This window comes from Macrosteles quadrilineatus, unplaced genomic scaffold (genome assembly GCF_028750875.1).
Source record: "Macrosteles quadrilineatus isolate MER2022 unplaced genomic scaffold, UCM_ALF_1.0 Scaffold_3__2_contigs__length_128488019, whole genome shotgun sequence".
Classification (NCBI taxonomy): Eukaryota; Metazoa; Arthropoda; class Insecta; order Hemiptera; family Cicadellidae; genus Macrosteles; species Macrosteles quadrilineatus.
In genome coordinates this window covers 54,428,802-54,448,774 of record NW_026542596.1, presented here as the reverse complement: position 1 = coordinate 54,448,774, position 19,973 = coordinate 54,428,802, and the positions used below count along the sequence as shown (strand labels likewise).

General features: G+C 34.9%; 3 protein-coding genes across 6 annotated transcripts in view; 2 read left to right on the top strand and 1 right to left on the bottom strand.

Annotated features, from left to right (window-relative positions):
- LOC128990711 (pre-mRNA-processing factor 40 homolog B) overlaps positions 1 to 2,340 on the top strand; it is a 38,597-nt gene extending 36,257 nt beyond the window's left edge. For all 3 annotated transcript variants that reach the window (XM_054413241.1, XM_054413240.1, XM_054413242.1), the window contains exon 18: positions 2,098 to 2,340. In XM_054413241.1, the coding sequence (XP_054269216.1) occupies positions 2,098 to 2,256 (159 nt within the window). In that variant the 3' untranslated portion in view covers positions 2,257 to 2,340. The remainder of the gene's footprint in view (positions 1 to 2,097) is intronic.
- A 6,484-nt stretch (positions 2,341 to 8,824) lies between these two features.
- On the bottom strand, positions 8,825 to 13,136 carry LOC128989748 (uncharacterized). Its single transcript, XM_054411782.1, has 2 exons — positions 11,864 to 13,136; positions 8,825 to 9,015 (listed from the first exon to the last, which is right to left on the bottom strand). The coding sequence occupies exon 1, from the start codon at positions 12,847 to 12,849 to the stop codon at positions 11,875 to 11,877; it is 975 nt and encodes a 324-aa protein (XP_054267757.1). The 5' UTR covers positions 12,850 to 13,136; the 3' UTR covers positions 8,825 to 9,015; positions 11,864 to 11,874.
- Positions 13,137 to 15,955: 2,819 nt separating this feature from the next.
- The window catches only part of LOC128989660 (uncharacterized), a 36,959-nt gene continuing 32,941 nt past the window's right edge, over positions 15,956 to 19,973 (top strand). Inside the window, exon 1 of one of the 2 annotated variants that reach the window (XM_054411626.1) lies at positions 15,956 to 16,366. In XM_054411626.1, the coding sequence (XP_054267601.1) occupies positions 16,276 to 16,366 (91 nt within the window). In that variant the 5' untranslated portion in view covers positions 15,956 to 16,275. The remainder of the gene's footprint in view (positions 16,367 to 19,973) is intronic. The other variant, XM_054411624.1, reaches the window with a different exon arrangement.

Sequence of the window (19,973 nt, the reverse complement as noted above, 5' to 3'; positions counted from 1 at the left end):
ATCAATGCTTCTAAGAGCTGTTGCTTCCAAAACTTCTAAGAGAGGTTATTTTTAAATTTATAACCTCTCATTGCCGCTGACATTGATGCAACGACTCATTGTCCCAATCACTATTTGCGCCAATCATTAGCAATTAAATTGGTAAACAGCTGATTAGTTGAAGTTCGAAGCATTACAGTTTTACTTCTCTCAATCCTAGAACCTCATTGGTTCATTACCTGTGCATGTAAAACTATGCTGTTATGTAAGTAAACAATGCTGTAATGTGAAACTTTTCAATTCTGAGAACTGAACTGAAACGGCTACTTTAAAAAAACAGTCGTAGGTAAACTAATTTAATTCATCTTTATTTTAATAACACATGGTTCAAATTTTAATATAATCAGCTGTCAAATATTAATGTAAATTTCAAACTATTCATCTGCTCAAATGTTAACAAACATTTTCTCCGTAACAACATAGCAACATAGAAGGCCACTGGGGTAGAGCCCTGAGGAATATCAAACACTTTTTTAATGGAAAATCTACGTGCCACAACTTCTCCAACTACTTTTTAGAAATGGTGATTGATTGTGTAACAGCTTTTTAAAAAATTATCACAAAATTGATGCTGGCCTCTTAAATAATAATAACTAGTGGTCGTCCTGTGGTCGAAACTCGACCAAAAATAATTAATGTACAGACTTCTCTATTTTATCCCCACACTGTAAATAACACATGTGATTTGAATTTCTTCCATTTGTTTTGATTTTCTGTTAACATTTTGTTGTTATTTCGTCACCATCATGGCAACCCATATGCTCCATGTTAATTTTTTGAAGTTTTCAAATTAATTTTTTGTGCTTATTTGTTAGCCTATTTTAATTTTTAGAGGCATTCTGCACATCTACAGGAAAATATCTTTCCAACAGTATGCGTAGATTTTCTCTGCGATGCACACGACCTGAGAAAAAAGGTTTTAAAGAAACATGCTTGCCTATTAATATATAGATAGATTTAATAGAAGATAGATTTACTTCTCTTACTAATACTTTTTACTTTTCCTTGTTTTTCTAAACTTAAACTTATTTACAAGAGTTTGCTCAAAAGATATTTTTGAAACTCGCCAAAAATGTTATAAAAATGTATTTAGTCATTACTGCTTTGCAATCAGAGGTGATCCTGCACTATGGCTGTTTTGGAGATTACTCTGTTGTCGGGTCAGGGTGTCCACCGGTCACGGAAGTCAAAACGGCCGTAATGCACTATCAACTCTGATTGTGAAGACGGAAAGGATTCAACATATTTTTATTCATTTTCACGCCATGTGCTCAAGAATTGTCATGAAAACCACAGATGAATTCAAAATACTTAACGTTATCTGCAATAACAGTTTAACAATTAATAACGTTGTCTTCTTAACAGTTTAAACAATCCTGCAAGTATTGCTTATTTACTTAAATCCACCCCATCAATAACTAAAGTGGAAACCATTTCCACCAAACATAGTAAAGTGTATTGACTCACACATTGCCAATTAAACAGCCTTGTCGCCCTTGATATTGAAGATGAGTACCGTAGTAATAAGCTTGTAACATGTACAGTACGTACTGTTTACACTTCTGGCAAATACGCAAGAATTTTAATCTGGAATTATCTCACACATTTTCTTTTTCAATTGAGTAAGGTATTGTTACTCTAAAGACAAATGTTGAAGTCCATCTTTGTAAACAGGTATACTGTGGGATATAACCAGTTAAGAAAAGTAGGTTATTTTATTACTAGCCTACATGTAACATTATTGTTGTAACTTTAATTATGAACTTGCTAATAAATCATACTTAAGACGATATTATTTTATAGCTGTTAGAAAAGGTCAGTTAAACAAACCAGTTTTTTTTATTTATGGCAAAAAACCAACCTCTAGTTTTGTACAGACAGAGGCAGTTAATCTAAGTAGCAGATGATCCAGAATTGGTTAAGCAAGGCAAACTTTGAATTAAACGTTTTTTTTTTGTTATTTTTTTTTTGTTAAAAAACGTTGACGTTGTTTGAAATTGTTATGAAGTTGGAAAATTCTATATTGTAAGGCCCTACAGGAAGATTTTGATGTTTTAGCCACCATCAGGAGCTTCGGATGAAATGAAAGCAGAAAAAGTTAAAGCGGCCGAAGCGGAAATGCGCAAGGCCAGTGGAAAGTCTGAGGAACTGAGTGACGAAGAGCTGGAACGTCGAAGGAAGGCTCTCCTAGAACAGCTCAACGCCGAGGCCGATTAGGCCTCCTCTGTGTTCTTGTATATACAGATTTTAACAACTAACCTTAAATTAAACAAAGAAATAATAAATGGCTATTGACATATATTCACTTGTTGATTGTAAAAACTACCTTCTAATACTCCAGGGAACTGTAAAATTCATATCTAGGAATGAATTTAATTTTTAAATAGTACCACAAGCGTTGTGTTTGTTTAATTTTGTACATTAACATTGGTCTTACATAGATTTAGACAACCTGGGTAAGTATACACTTTTATTTATTGGGGATGGGACACTTTTATATAATTATCTATAAAATCCAATGATATAAGTTCTGAGATAACTCCTCAATTTAATTATTTTGTCCTTTCCCCTAAATAACGCAAATGTCTCGGTCAATATCGGTCTTCCTTTACATAATCGATGGAACAATATTTTAGTAGTCCTTATAACAGGTAAACCTGGCTGATAAAGATACCACCATTCAAAACAGATAAAACGAAAAAGTGATACAACCATTCTAAAAAAAATAAGAAATAAAAAACAGGTGAAAGTGACTACGTTTTAGAAATTCACTGGCAAATTTCAGATACCAGCATGTATCACATTTTTAATCAAAACCCTACAACACTTCAACTACATAGTTTTCAAATATCTTTGAACCAAACACTCAACTTAACTATCTTCTAAAACCATTAAACTTATCACACCTGAAAATAGATTCATTCAAAAACTGTTTGCCCTTAATAATAAGATCACAAAATATCATCTCACCGCCTGGCAAACTTATTGTCTCATCAAGTGGTCTAAGTTATCGAGTTACCAAAAGGGCTTCTGCCTATGTAGATTTACATCCCCGGCCTTTAGTTTAAAACTTATCATTACATGAGTGTCATTCTGTGACAAATATAAATTGCATTTAAACCAAACATAACTGTTCTGCAATAGTGGAATGTAACAGTTTAATTGATTCCAGTTATTCATAGTTAACCACTAACGAGTAATTAGTTGTTTTTTTTTTGGGGGGGGGGAATCATTTGGATTAGGAAAGCTTGTCAAGGAAGAAGGATTGCTGGATAGTGGATACATAACTAAACTACCCAAGAGTTCCAGGCAGTAAGTTAGTTGTGTATCCATCCATTCTTCTTCATCAATGCATAGAACTAGTTGGACAAACTAGTCGTCTGCGTCCCGACTAATGTAGTTAGGTGGGACAGTGCACACGGGGCGACTGCGATGCGACCAGTTGAGGACCAGTCGGCGATCAGTCGTTAAGCAACCGGACCTGCTGGTTGCTAGGTGATTTCAGTCGCCTGGTTTGAACAACTTTTCGCATATTTGTATTGCGCTTTTCAAGGATCGGGCATACCAACTGCGATAACTTTTCGTAAGTACTTTTTGACATCCTGTACATAGACTGAAATTTTGCGTCTGTTTCTTGTAATGCAGCGGCAGCTACAAAGAGCCTACATTGAATATTTGTTTTAACATAAGGATGTACCCAATACTTTCTACGTCCTCTACGCATTCTTGATTGTCTATAAAACACCAGGGCTTCCCCTCCTTACTTCCCATAGTATCCTTTTGGATACATATTATTTCTCATTTTTTTACCTCTCTGTAGGTAGAGATTTGAGTCTTTACCTCTATGCATTTTGTTTCTAGGCTTATTAGAAAGGGTATTTAATTTTCTTAGTGTTGGCAAGCCTGCGAAAAGAAGAAAAATATAATTTCAAATTGATGCAAACCAGGTTGTTGACAAATCTTGAAATTTAAGATTTTCAAGATAAGATTTGTTATGTTTATAATTAGTTACGAAGCTGGGAAAAATTATATTTCACTTCATTGCACCTTTAGCTACTGAAATATACATAGAATCCTTATATATAATACGTGAAGGCGATTTCTACCAAACACTACTCCTCCGTTAATAATGGACGGATTTTTACAAACGACGTGTCAAAGTAAAATATTTTTTGTGCAGACGCCCCCTTTCACCAATTTATGTAATAAAAATCCTCGCGCTTTGTCCCACAGGCCATCAAAGTTGGAGTTTCTTCCATAAGATTAACATGGGGGAATCTAAATATTTAATTGGAAACTTTGTCCCCACTAATTTGAGAGAACGGCTGGGCGTAGAAACTTGGTTGAGGTGTCCAAAGAAAGGTCTTGGTCTGTAGATGAGTTATCAAAAGAAAATCTAAGCAAAATCCCTTAGGATTCTGCCCCAGAAGCCTTTAAAGATCCATCCACAGAGTTGTTTACATTTGCCCATGTGAATGATAATTTTTAATGAAACAGTTGTTCATTTTTAAATTGTATTTCAAACAAAACATATTTAAAGGGAGTTACTGAATTCTACCAAATAAGTGTTTGCAATGTTATTTTCTTCTGATTTTAAAATTGATTTTCTTCTTATCATATCATGTTTTGCAATATGACGTTCCATTATGAAATCTGTGGAAAAACCTTTTATCACAGCAATTCTTAAATCATTTCTTATTGAACTATCTTTATATCTATTGTACGGGTTGGTGTCTGCCTTTTTCACCACTTTTGCCTACATTTTATCATATTATTCTACACATATCAAATATTTATGTAGAAATATCTGCTCTTATCATGTCTAATAAAATCCAAACATAGAAATCTAGCATAAAATGGTACCCATCTTGACAAATTTTTGCACCTGCCTATATTACGGACTTCGGCGCATGGTTTGGTAACATTATTGAAAATAACACGACATTTTGGCTGTAAAATATGGTACAAAGAGAAAATACTATTTAAGCAGCTACTGTCATGACAGAAAGGTCATATTCCTTTTAAACTAGATCACATAATCCTTTATAAGATACGTTGATTAACAATATGTAAACGTCAATATATACATAACAGCCAATTTACAGTATTTTTGCTTTTTGGAAATGTCCCATTGCTATGTCATTTGCATTATTTGTTGCCAATGAAGCCGCCAAGACCATACGAACTAGGAGGCCCCTAACAGTTCAAGAATAAAAGCCAACTTCACTTCAAGTATTCCACTACACCTAACATTCCGTAGAGAGATTATATTGACAACTTTATGTTATTGATAAGGCTGAGACAACTAACTGACATCCCCCATGTCAAGGAATTCCAGCTTTAACAGTAACCCCACAATCAATTTCTCAAAAATATGCTAGAGGGTTCATTCATTGGCACAGAAGTACGATATGAACTGACGCGACGTGACGAAGGAAAAATCAAACTTATATTAATATATATTTATATATAATATTTTAATCATTGAATGATCAACCAAATTTGGCAACTAACGTAATTAATATCACTATGGTTTTTGCACTTATTACTCTTTAAACAATGCTTAATGCTCAAAATATGTATATTTCACCCAATTTATCGCAGTTAGATGAATTAACGTAAGCCTTGAAAGTAACCGTCGATTTCGACGGGTTTCCCCTAGTTATTATAGTTTTCTGTTACTTAGGCCTACTTTTTATATATCTATAAGTATAAAAGAGGATGTTTGTATATATATTTGTTTGTTTGGCAGTGATAAACTCAGACACCGCTGGACCGATTGCCACAAAACTTGGTACATACGTGTAGAATGTCATGGAATAGGTTTATACACCATCAATTTCGTGATCCGTCCAATCGGCTCCGCCCCAGTGGCTCTGGAGTTTCCCATGTTAACCTTATGAGAAATGTAATTAATGAATCTTAACAGCTGTTTCAATTAAACAAGTTGGTTCTGTTCTATGATGTTCAATAGCATTAAAGTTACAAGGATTACCAACAGGGTGCAGCACTATTATTTCTTTTACATTTATGACAACAGCTAATTTGCAACCAAAAGGTGAGTGAGCGTAACGAACGAACTTCAACCTGGAGGCGAGTTAGCGTAGCGAACGAGCTAACCTGAAGGCAAGTGAGCGCAGCGAACGAGCTCCAACCTAAAGGTGAGTGAGCGTAGCGAACGAGCTCCAACCTAAAGGTGAGTGAGCGTAGCGAACGAACTTCAACCAGGACGTGATTGAGCCATGCGAACGAGATCATCTTGAAAATTAAGAAGTTAAACGGGGCAAAGCCCGCGGGATTATAAATAGTCAAACGCAAGACAACGTCTGCCGGGTTCAGCTAGTTTGGTATAAAATAACTGAATCCAAATGGATACCATGGGAACACAGAGTATGCTGACAATATTTAAAGAGTCCTTTGTGTTCCCATAGTATCCTTTTGGATACAGGTTATTTTTAATAATAGCTACGGTGAGTCGTCTGTGTTCCCATAGTATCCATATGGATACTGTTTTTCTTTTGTATTTTCTTCGATATAAGTCTGTTTTTTTAAGTCTGCACAATGATAAATATAGGCCTATAAGTGTTGTAATGCTTGTTTCAGTCCAATATTATAAAAATCATGATGTGTCTTACAGATGAATGACAATGAAGAAATTGACAAGTGGCTTATGATGCCATCTAGTGATATTGTAATAAAGTTTTTTACATAATATGTCTATTTGTACTCATTCTAAATAAATTTGTTTTAATTGATGAATAAGTAAACTTAACTTATTCTTCAATTTGATACAACTTTTAAGAAACTTGTATCCATATGGATACTATGGGAGTGTCAAGGTAAAATTAAAATTATTAACTTATTAAAATTAGCGAGCAATGGTACTTTAGGTTTCCATGGAATCCATATGGATACATATTTCTAACTTTTAATTCTATGAGGGAAATTAAAAAAAAAAACATTTTTTAGCCTTGAAATTAAAAGAAAATTCACAATAAACGTTTTTGTTTTTAAATGTCATAATCCCGGGAAGTAAAGGGTTAATCACTACCACTCATTTCATTCACCATACACAGTACACAGTATCGTTATAACAAAATTAGAACTCATTCACTGTCTCAACTCAACTACAGTAGCGTCCGTGTGCGGATTTAACCAACGCAACTGCAATCGTAATCGCGTCACAAAAAAGTTGGTTCAACTTTAGTTGGGTTTCAGTTTTCCTGTGTGTCGACCGCCTACATGTTACATTGGATTGGTTTGACTCATTTCCCTCTGGCTATGCTTAACACTACATGGGGTTCCACTGTTTTAACTTGAAATTCAATAAACAAAAACCATAGTGGAAAACTTCAGTTAGAAAATTTAATAAACAGATTAGCAGATTGTTTGTCTTTCTGAATAATTGTTAAAACAATGTATAAATAAAAATACTTTTTAAAAATGCCACGTTTTTAAACGCACTAAAAAGTAAAAAATAATTAAAAAATATGTTGAGAGAATAAATACTTGTAAGATTTAAAACGAAAAACGTAGGGCGCAAGCTAATTTACAATTAACTTCACCTATTAGACTATTATGATCTATTGCATGCCCCCCACGTTTTTCGTTTTAAATCTTACAAGTATTTAATATCTCAACATATTTATAAATCATTTTCTACTTTTTAGTAGGGGTCTGTGGGTCCCCGATTTTTTCGGGTCGGGTCGGGCCAGCGGAAGGCCCGAGAGACCGGGTCGGGTCAAAGATTTGTTCGGGCCAAAAATAAATAATACAAATTTTAAATCTATATATATAAAATCCAATGTATGTTTGTTTGTCCTTTATGGACTCCGAAACCGCTCGACAGATTGTAATGAAACTTTCAGGTATTATTAAGCATATTAAGGATGGTTTGTGTGAAGTTTGGTGCAGATTTGTCTAAAGGGCTCCGCCCCAGTGGCTATGGAGTTTCCCATGTTAACCTTATGAGCACTCATATTTAAATGGAATTAAAGAATCTTAACAATAACAGCTGGTTCAACTTAATAATTTCAATCAGTGATGTTCAATAGTATTAAAAAGTTAATAGGTTTACCAACAGGGTGCAGCACTATTATTTTTTTAAATCTATGACAACAGCTACTTTGCAACCAAAAGGTGAGTGAGCGTAGCGAACAAACTTCAACCTGGAGGTGAGTTAGCATAGCGAACGAGCTAACCTAAAGGCAAGTGAGCACAGCGAACGAGCTCCAACCACATTTATACAAGTATTAATTAAAGGTGAGTGAGCGTAGCGAACGAACTTCAGTCATGACGTGATTGAATCATGCGAACGAGCTCATCTTGAAAATGAACGAGCATTTGACATCAAACTACATTAGGACAGGACGCTGTTCAGTTGGGCCAGCTAGTAATATGTATTTTTAAAATATCTTGGAAGCAAAACCTGCACCTCTTAACCTCTGCTCTTTGAACTGTCTAATTTAAGTATTTACATCTGACTTAAATTAATTGATATATTTACATTCTTTCAAAATGTAAACATGAAAAATTTGGAAGCCCATGGGGCGTAGCCCAAGGGAAATATGAAAATTAAATGATATAATATATTGCATTGTCATCCATTTTTGAGCTATGTTTCAAGTCACTAGCTCATCGGGAAGTTAAGTTTGTCAATTGATTGCAAAATTTGTACCGGACAAGAAAGCGAGATAATAAAAATGTTTTAATAAAACCAATTGGTAAACAAATCAACCTGATTAATAAATTGCAAAAAAGGACAGTTAAAATTAACAAACATGTGTTTTGAGATAATTTTTATTTTATTTTAGGTAAGTGGTATAATACAAAAATGTTAAACAATTTTTTCTATAATACAATGTTCTTCACACTTTGAAAGGTATTAGACTATTTACAATTCATAAACATCAAGAATGTGCATATTCACTCATAAGGTGGCTTTCCTTCAGTGTCTCGAACTTGAATGATCCTTGCCTGAAAACAAACCAAAAGAGAATTAGAAGTGACAAAAGAAGACATCGGGTGGGAGGGGGAATTGGGTTCTAGGGTTCGAAGTTTTTAACATTTTACAGTAGAATCAATCCTTGATATGAAACTATTTTTAAAATTTGTAGTGATGATTAGTAGTTTTTTACACCATAGTTTTTTTTTCCATTTTTGTTACCTTTAAATTTAAAACAGTACAAAAATAGCCTATTTTGTTCGGCCCTTACGTTTTTTTAAATTGTGCATAACAAATGTTGCCCAAGTAACCGTGGAAGTGTAATTACACTTACCTCATAGAACCAAAGTGTACATATACTAATAGTGATTTGCTATAGTTTTGGAGTGTTTGAATTATTTTAATAGTGATTTGCTATATAGCCTAGTTTTAATTATTTTTAAGAAGGGTTGTATGTTTAAAAGATATTAACTTTTCCAAAATTAACTTTAACACTCGATAAAACTGTCAAAAATAATGATAGGTCAGTGAAACTTGTCTTAAAATGTTCCTTGTAGGCCTGGTTTTCTAAATAATAACCATTTACCCACTACTAGATATAGTCTTATTAATGTTTAACAGGTATAGTACCTACCCAATTACCCCAAAAAAGGCTATGAGGTATGAAAAATACTTTTTTTTTAAATAGAACATAATAAGTTGCAGGTATGAAAATTGGTGAAAAGATGTCTATTGGAAGCCTTAACCCCTTAACCGCCGTCTAAGTAGCCTAGTCAAAATCCGCCATTGCCACTTATTTTTGCCGTTTTTGAAGATTTTTACTTGTGATTTAAAAAACTGTACCAGTTGTTTTTTTAAAGAAAATAGTTATCAATATTGTTTGTAGACATCTTCAAAAACATTAAGCTTTAACAATACCCTACTAAAATTTTTGATTGGGGGGGGGGTTTGGGGTTTTCTTGAGTTAGGCCTATAATAAAAATTAGGCCTACAATAAAGTCCACAACTCTAATAACTCGTCATCCTCAAGCATGTCACCAGCCATTACGACTAATATTTACTACTCATTCAACACTACCAAGTAAATAACCACCAAAAAACACAATTATAATGACACGCATAATGTACGTAAGCATTACGTAAGCTTCCGCAAGCACGAGTTTTACTGAAACTACGAACGGAACTGATCGGGACCATTACTGCCCTATAATACCACTAAAATCCACCAGATTGCAGCACTAGTCAAGCAGCACTGTCAACAACTTGTTTACGTACGTATATCAGAGATAAGGCGGGAAGTGAGCTGTTAAAAATAAAACACAACAGCTGATTACGTCAACACGAGATAACTCGTACGTGGCGGTTGCTCTGAAAACTAGTATCGCCCGGCATATCTCGTGCGTGGCAGTTAAGGGGTTAAATGAAGGGATAATAATTAGAAAGTGTTTCTATTTTGTTTAGCCTACACAGTACATTTTACAAAACCTAGTACCCAATTACCCCTTTTTACCCTCACTGGAAAGTACACAGATCCCCATAGTAACAAATTTGGATTCCCATAGTCCGATCTTGCTGGTTCGCTAAATTGCTTTAGCCTACATGTTTGTACCAAATTTCATCATAATCGGACACATAGCATTTGAACGGAGGGTAACGACTAAGTAAATTGGTCCTGGTTGACCTACGGTAATAGTTTGTTCCCTCTAACTTGAAACGTTTTTCCCATTTGGACTGGTAGGTTAGTTCAAGTCTTCTCTATGAAGTATTTAGTATGCCTATGCAAGAAAATTGTGTTAGTTAAATATATTGTCTTAAATCAGTTTTTGGGTACTGAGATCTATAATAGTCAGCTTTCTTCACTGTCAATGACTAATTTCATATAAGTATGTTCATTGACTTATTTTTTTCTGTAAAACTTGAAGTATTTGTGTAGTTTCAGTAGGCCTATCACATGTTTTTAATATGTTAAGATATGACGGAAAATGGTAAATAAAGTAACTTATAAAATTTTGTACTTCAAATAACTTAGGCCTACTACTTTTATTTGACTTAAATTGATAATATAATATTGGTGCCCAAACAAAAAAGGACCATGTCTTGTGACAGAAAAAGTAATAGGGAAGTTAAACCTCCAAAAAGGTATTCCCATGATCAGAATGAAAACAATGATACTGACAAATTATCAAAGAAAGTTTCTGAGAACAGAAACAATGACAGTCAAGGAATAGCTTGTGACAAACCAGCATTAACTTACTTCTATTAGTTCAAGGAAAGCAAAAAGTAGGCTAAATCGGCAACATCAAGCAACAGGAGACAAATGGAAATATAACTTGAATAGTTGGAGGATATACAAAAACAACGGGAAAATGAAGAAAAGGAGCTTGGAAAGACAAAGACTGATGGAGGAGAAGGAAATAAAGCAACAATTTAAACATCTGGAATTTAAAGAAGCTTACACCACCCCGATTGATGAATATAAATTATATCAACCAAAATATAGGAGAAAGTATTCTTTTGTGGATATTTCCGTTTTAGGCCCCCTGGACCCCAAAAAGTGATTTTTGAAGTGACATCTAGCTTTAAGTGAAAATAAAGCTTTAAACTTTCTCGAAAACAGATTGAAGTTTTTTGATAAATATTTATTATGATGCATAGCCTTTTGAATTCTGAGCAAAATAGTTGTAACTCCCATTGCTGAAAGAATTACGGTTCAAAAGCTAGGCTACCTATTGCAACTTTTGTGATTTTCCCTAGCTTATAAAATTATTTTTAAAAGTTGTTGATGAGCTACCGGTAACTGGAGAAAGTAAGTAACTCATGTGTCAGATTGCTTAGCCTACAGGTACCCTACTGTTTATTTTTACTTGTAGGCCTACTTACTTGAATTATGCCTAGTCTGATATTGCTGGTTCATAAAGAGTTGCAATGTCGTTTATGATTCTCAGGAATTTGTCAGACGAATCTTTGATCATTTTGCGGTATAGGAATTCACCAAGGTAACCAGTGAACATAGATTTTTCTCTTTGTCTGTTGTAAGGAGGTAAAGTTGGTTTGAGTAAACTCCACAGACTTTCAACGGGATGATTCAAGTCAGTTACATTGTTCAAGTTATCGGTCAGAGTCACTTTATGGTCTGAACACAATTCTTGAAGACCCTGCAAATCAAACTCCTTGTAAACGTGCAGGCATTCACAGTAAATTGTAGACCCAGGTAATACATTCTTCTTGATCACTTCAATAAAGGTTGTTGTGTAATGGATATCAACAGGCTCCATAAAACATTTACTTGAATTTCGACCAAGTTCTACTCCGCAATATACCCATCGCTCTTCGGCTTTCTTGCCCCTAACAGGTTTACGTCTATTGAATTTACTTACAATAACTTCAACCACGCAACCATACCCACCAATTTTCCCTGAGTTTTTCACCATTACGTCAACAGCAACTTCACGACAGTAGTTAAAGTAGGCAACAACACTCTCTGAATTTGTTATGTTCAACTCTTGTCTCACCTGAGATTGCATGAATTCATGGATCCAAAAATAAATCATCAATATTATTTCTTCCATTGCTAATCTGGAGCCTTCAAACCATGTTCCTTTGCGAACAGATCTTTTAAATGAATGTTTTTTACTGCGGTTAGAGCAGACCCATTGATAGCCATCTATACACTCAGAGGATTCTAATATCATTGGCGAATTACAATTAGGAGCAGTGCAAGAAAATTCTCTTGCAATTAGACCTAGTTCTTGAAACCATTCAAGAACTTCTAATCTTGGTTTATTTAACTTCCGGTACACATCTCTCAAAGTAAATGGTTTATCTGAGTCTAAATGATATATATCATCCTTTTCTCCGTCCTTCATTCTGGATAAATTAGTTGTTAAACGATGTAGCCTACAGTTAGTTTTAACAACACTACCTACTTAACTTACTTATGGGAAAGCAAATTAACACAATACAAGCAGCAAGGGCTAGCCTAGGCCTCAACAAATCCAAGTCTTCTTGAGGAAAATATAAATCTAAAGACTAATTCTTGCCCGGATTTGATTTAAACATTTTAAGGCTATAACACTTAACAGTGACCAACAAGTTTACATGTTTGCAGAAATAATTTAACAGTTCGAGTTCAATATAAATCCTCAAAACACTCTTCCTACATAACCTCAAAACAGAATGTTAACAAATTAGTTTGATTGATTGAATCTTGCTTGAATGAGAATTCAATTCAATTCCAATCCAACTCTTCTTTCTTTTTCTTGAACGAATTATTTAGTTACGTTTACAATTTGGTTTGGATTTAGCTATTGGATTGGACCGCCATGCCCATTGGCTGGGGTTACTTTTCAAGTTTGAATTCAATTCAATCCAGGTCTGAGGTGGGAAAGGATATGGCCAGTCCAGGCCGCGGCCTTCGAACTGGCAACGTCGCAATTGGTGTTAAAACAGCTGTTTTTTGTTTGGAAGCAGCTAATGGTATTATTTGTGTATTTACGAAAGATTGGTTACTGGACTATGACAATATTGACTCAGCTTAAAAATGTACAGATATAGATTTTATATTGTTTCGGTTTCACTGGAACGGCCGCCTTTAACTACAGGCCGCGGCCTGGTAGAATTGGCAACGTCGCAAGTGGTGTTGTTCAGTGACAGACGTCCCATAAGATAACATGGCAGACAGGTGACATCAGCTCATTAATTCACACTTTATTGATTTAAATTTAAATTTATGAACATAAATTTATTAAAATATTGAAAATAAAACATACAGAATCGAAACCCGAAACAATATGAATTAAAATCTGTATCTATATATTATTAAGCGGAGCCAATATTGTCATAGTCCAGTAACCATACTTTCGTAAATACACAAATACCATTAGCTTCTTCCAAACAAAACATATGTTACAACACCACTTGCGACGTTGCCAGTTCGAAGGCCACGGCCTAGAGTTAAAGGCGGCCGTGCCAGTGGCCACCAAGGCCACCTTTCACTATAGGCCGCGGCCTTCGAACTGGCAACGTCACAAGTGGTGTTGTAACAGATGTTTAGTTTGGAAGCAGCTAATGGTATTTGTGTATTTACGAAAGTTTGGTTACTGGACTATGACAATATTGACTCCGCTTAAAAATGTACAGATATAGATTTTTAATTCATATTGTTTCGGGTTTCAATTCTATATGTTTTAGTTTCAAACTATATAATATATATAAGGCAAAGCCCTCACTGACTGACTGACTGACTGACTGACTCACTCACTCACTCACTCATTACTAATTCTCCCACTTCCCTGGGAGGCTGAAATTTGGTACACTGATTCTTAAGGCATTAAATAGGAAAACTAAGTGGTTTTTATTCTGATCGGACTCCACCCCAGTGGCTCTGGAGTTTCCCATGTTAACCTAATGAGTACTCATATTTAAATGGAATTGATGAATCATAACAGCTGTTTCAATTAAACAAGTTGGTTCTGTTCTATGATGTTCAAAAGCATTAAAGTTACAAGGATTACCAACAGAGTGCAGCACTATGTTTTTTTTTATATATTTGACAACAGCTAATTTGAAACCAAAAGGTGAGTGAGCGTAGCGAACGAACTTCAACCCGGAGGCGATCTTAAGTCTTAAGGTCCTGGATACTTAAGGGGGATACTTATTGATGATATGCTTATTTGTATGGGTATTGGTTATGCTTCTCATTTCTCTGTGATTCTTGGTATCAACTAGGTAAAACAACCATTCAAATCCATGCATTCCCCTAGTTTCGATGTTCTTTCTTTATCCTTAGTACTAATATGGCGACCAACGTCTCGCAATACCTCTTTTTGCTACCTCAAGTTATATGGTATCTGTAGAGATAAATGGATTATAACCATGGTTAATCCATTCATCTCTACGATTGAATCTCTAGCTCAGTGGACTATCGGCATAGTTAAGTCGTCTCGGCACCGAAGGTGACGGCACCACACTTCCGCTTGGCCGTGATAGACTAGAGACTAGGCCACATGGTTGGTTACAATAATCTTTTCGTACAGTTGCCTAAAAATGTACATGTTCTCTCACTAATTTGAGAAAGCAAAGTGACCAATTCGCTCATCAGTGAGACAATGTTAACATTGTCTCACTCCAGATTTGCAAAGTGAAAGCACGTAATAGTGAGCGCGTAACATGCAGACAAGGTCGTATGCGCGCGAAATACGTTGGCAGCACTGGCTGTTAATCAGATGGCCAGCTGTTGTACTGTTGTATTTGTCACATTAAAAGTTCACTTCTGTGTAAAAATATGTTACGTTTCTTTACCAATTTATTTATTTGTTTTATGGTAATTGTGGGAAAAATATAATGTGCAGCTTGAGTGCAAAGTGCAATTGACTCACTCGAGAGAAATACTTACTCACGAGCCGTCTAGTTGCACAAATAACTATTTCTTAACATAGTTTTATTTACAATCTGTTTTGCATTAAACAATAAGTAAATATGATGGCATTTTTAACAATAAAATAAAAAAATGAGTTAGCAGCTAAACAGGTTGGTTACAATAAATGCAAATACAAATTTCAAGTATTAAGGTAAACATAAAATTTAAAAAAAACGGCTTATTTTTGTTGAACATTAGATGAAGATGAAGTATTATAATGTGTACATATTTATTGCTGGGTTGAAATGTTGTACAAAAATGTATTTTTTTAATTCTACAGTCACTTAAGTCAGTTACTTATTGTTATGTCTAGTTTATAAAATTGGAGATGTCCGTTGGTATATAAAATAAATAAATAAATAATTCTATGGTTGAAGTTTGCGCCTGTCTCTGTCTCCCACTGAGCTGTATTTGTTTTTTGTGTTGTGTAGTGGTTGTGTTGTGTTGTTTTTGTTTGTGAGAGTAGTGAGTGAGTGAGTGAGTGAGTAGCGTAGTGAAGCGTAGCGAAGCGAAGCGAATGAATACGCTACGCTAAACCGCGAAACGAAAGCAAAAGCATGCATCTTCTGTCGCCTGCAGCCAAAAAAGCCCACTTTATTTGTTATTGAGTCCAAGTAGTAATGTTTAGATCTAAATTAATTATAATTTTAACTTTAAGCTATAACTTAAATAATAAGAGCCGAATCGAAAAAATAGAAGAAGCAAATACAGAAACAGAACTAAGACAACCTAGTGAAACCAACCATGCCCTATGCACTCTGTATGATTGTTTCTGTGCTTTTTATGTAAGATTTTTCTTATTCTTATAGGCTACTATGGCAGAATAGACGATTAATAGTGATAATATCAGTTTTATTGTCAAGACTTTTCTGTAATGGCTAATACCAGTGAAATTAGTGAGCCTGTCACCATTGAAGATGATGATGACGACGTCCAGATTTTGGAAGTAATCAATGAAACTCAGGGTATGTAGATTTTACTTTTATTTATTTATTTTGACGGCAATCACCATTTGACAATACATTTTTCTTTATAACTTAAATGTTGACAAGATGCTTTTTTTACATGGTGTTAAATATTGTGCAGGCCTATAGATAGGCCTAGGCTAACTTACCTACATAAAGTGATCGATAAAATTTTTGGCATTTGTTTCAACCATAACATTCAACTTTTTTGTAAGGGTATCACATATTTATATCGGGCTTCAAACTAAGCCGTACAGTATCCAATGATATGATATCCAAATGGTAGGCCTATGCCTACCTACGTTAGGCTATTTAATCGGCTGCACTTTAGGTCCTACACTCATTCGAATGAAAATATCGATCGATATATCGATGGGTACACTTCTATAGGTATCTGTTGGCTCAAACAACCGAATGAGCAATATTGATTGTTCAATTGCTATGTATGCATTTCCTTTTTATTATATGATGTTGAAGGAATTTCTTTTTATTCATAGATCTTATGTATATTTTATAATGTAGAATTTGACGTTTTCCAATGACTTGTATATTGTAAGTTTTACAGGAAATAAATTGATCTTATGTCTTATGTCTTATATCTTATGTCTTAATTCGATATCGTTTGTTTAGTTAGGTTATGTTAACCTTACCTAACTAACCAAACGTTATATCGATCGGTAGCCTATTTTCTTTCGGTTGTTTGTGCCAACTATGGAAGTGTGACACCCATATCAATTAGGCCTAACTTAATCAATTGTTTGGGTACACTTCCATGTCTGTTGGCACAAACAACCGAATGAGTTAACATATTGATTATTCAATTGTTTAATTTGATAAATCGTTTGGTTAGTTAGGTTAGGTTAACCTTACCTAACTAACCAAACGATATATCAAATAATCGATATATCGATTGATATTTTCGTTCGGTTGTTTGTGCCAACAGATATGGAAGTGTACCCAATTGTTTCATTTGATATAGGCCTATCGTTTGGTTAGTTAGGTAAGGTTAACCTAACCTAACTAGGTAACCAAACGAAATTACCTATTGAATGAAACAATCAATATTTTCATTTGAATGAGTGTAGGACCTAAAGTAAAGTGCAGCCATTTAATCTGATTAAAAATATAGGCTATCATACGTTCTTAGAAATCTATTGATGGCCGTTTCGAAGAAAAATATGGCCTAGCACAGTAATTTGGCGTGCACAGTTTGTCATTTTAGGCCTACGCCCTTTTTGTAAGATTCTTCTGTACCATGATACTGACATGTGCGTTGAGGAGTCCTTTACGTCGTGACTATATCTAGGTATTAATGTGTTCGGCCGTATTTTTCCGCAAAACAGCCACCAATACTTAGATTTTGGCGGGCGCAGTTTGTCATTTTACGCCCTTTCTTTAAGACCCTCCTGCGTTCCTGGTATGTGACCATGATACTGACTTGTGCCTTACCTCGTGACCATATTGGTACTACTGTGTGCGGCCGTCTATCACTAGCCTACTTACAGTAGAACCCCTCATATCCGGCCACCAAGGGACCAAGCCCCTGACCGGATAACGATTTGGCCGGATAAACCAACCTACTATGAAAATGATAATTCATACCTAATAATAATAGGTAATCAATATATTCAATCAAAAGTATAATTTAATTATGTTCTGGGATCATTAAAAAAAAAAACATGTTTGTAAAAAGAAAAAAAAATATTTGTAGGTCATTAAGTAATGAATGTACAAATATTATGATTCCAGGTAACAAAACCTATTAAATGGAGGTAAAAATGACAATAAATTGTACGGTACTTAAAGATCATTAAGTTTAGGACTTAAATGGTACATGCATTTCTACTCAACATTCTTAACCATTTTGTGAAATACAAAAATTAATGTACTTGTACTGTACCGGTACTGTACTACAGTAACCCCACTTTGGAAATAATCAACCAACTGATCAGAGGTTAGGCCTACTAGTTCAACTGAGTATAGTGACCCAGCAAATAAAATGTAGGCATATAAACAAACGGATAAATAATGAGAATAATTTATTTTATGACTTGAGCAGTCACAAAGACTAGTGGCTGCATCTAAACGTCTGTAAGCTGTGAGAAACAAAATTTTGATATTGGCTTCCTGGAAGGGGCCGGATAAACAGAGGACCGGTAAAACCAAGGCCGGATATGAGGGGTTCTACTGTATTGATGAGTTATTGGCAGGTTCACATTAGTATGTTAGGTTGGGTCATCGTAAATGGGTTTGTAGGACTTTCCTTGTTTCATTACGAATCGAAAGATACCAGATGAGTCATCACTCAGGACACTGACTCAGAACAGGTGCGGTGACAGTGATGTGCACGCTCCGGTTTATGACCTGACGTTCGATTCATAACGAAACGGGGAAAGTCCTACAAACATATTTATGATAACCCAGCCTAACATAACCGCCGCAGCGTGTTGTATAAGGGTGGCCTCCGGATAATACCAAAGTACCAGTTGTTTTTCATATTGATGGATGTTAGCCTCTGAATTACCGGTACTTTATTTAATACTTGGTGGTTTAGATACAAGTAATCCAATTCATTGTTTTATGTCACAACCGGTTTCAACTCCTTGGAGTCATCTTCAGGCGAGGTAGGATATAAGTTGTCACTTTATTTGAAGGTTGTCATAGATTTTTAAAAACTGAAATACAGTAAGCCTACTTAACACGAACATTGAACATACACTGATGTTTAACATTTAAAAACACACACACAATTACTGAGAAGGTGAGCAACGCGTACCGGCCGGATTTAAATTCTTGTAAGGAAATTAATCCGCGGAAAAGAAAAATTACCAAAATAGTTTGGAACATAATCTACGGTAACCTAACCTAAAACCCACCTTTCCCTAGTAAAGTAGGCCTAAGTTACTTCAATATCAAACTTAAGTAACTTAGGTCTAACTTAACCTTTACAATTTCAAGAACCTCGAAAACAGCAAGTTAATAAAGTAAAACAACCAACCAAACAATCCCTTAAAGGAACCAGCCCACGTAGAAACATTAACTTAAGTGACCACTGTTTGCGAGTCATGAAATGAAAGATTTTACTACGCCCACCAAACACATCTAATACAAGCACTTACACCATTAATCGTGCTCTACAAGGAACACGACAATATCCAAATTACGCTTACGTACACAACCAATGTATTAAACCCAAGTGTTGAAAAAGCAAATGTAAGTAACATATTGGTATGTTTGAAATTTAAACTGTCAAACTGAAAATTAACATGGAGAAGTCCTTTACAAAGAAATCAAAGAGACTAAGTTAGGCCATCCATAGGCATAATTATAATTCTCCATTACAATGATACCACAGCGGACCAATAACAATGTCCCATTTGAGTCTCGGTACACAATTGTACCCATAACAACAAATTTTGTCTGGTAAAAGTTTCCCCTCTTTCCTAAAGATCCCACTTTTCCCGATTTAATTATCAAACTAACTTTTATTCCAAAAACTCATTATAATTTCAGCTGGTATTGATTGAATTAGGCCTACCCAGTTTCTAGGGAAAATCCAATCAAAATGATGAAATAGGCCTACAGTATCCCATATATATTACCCTTT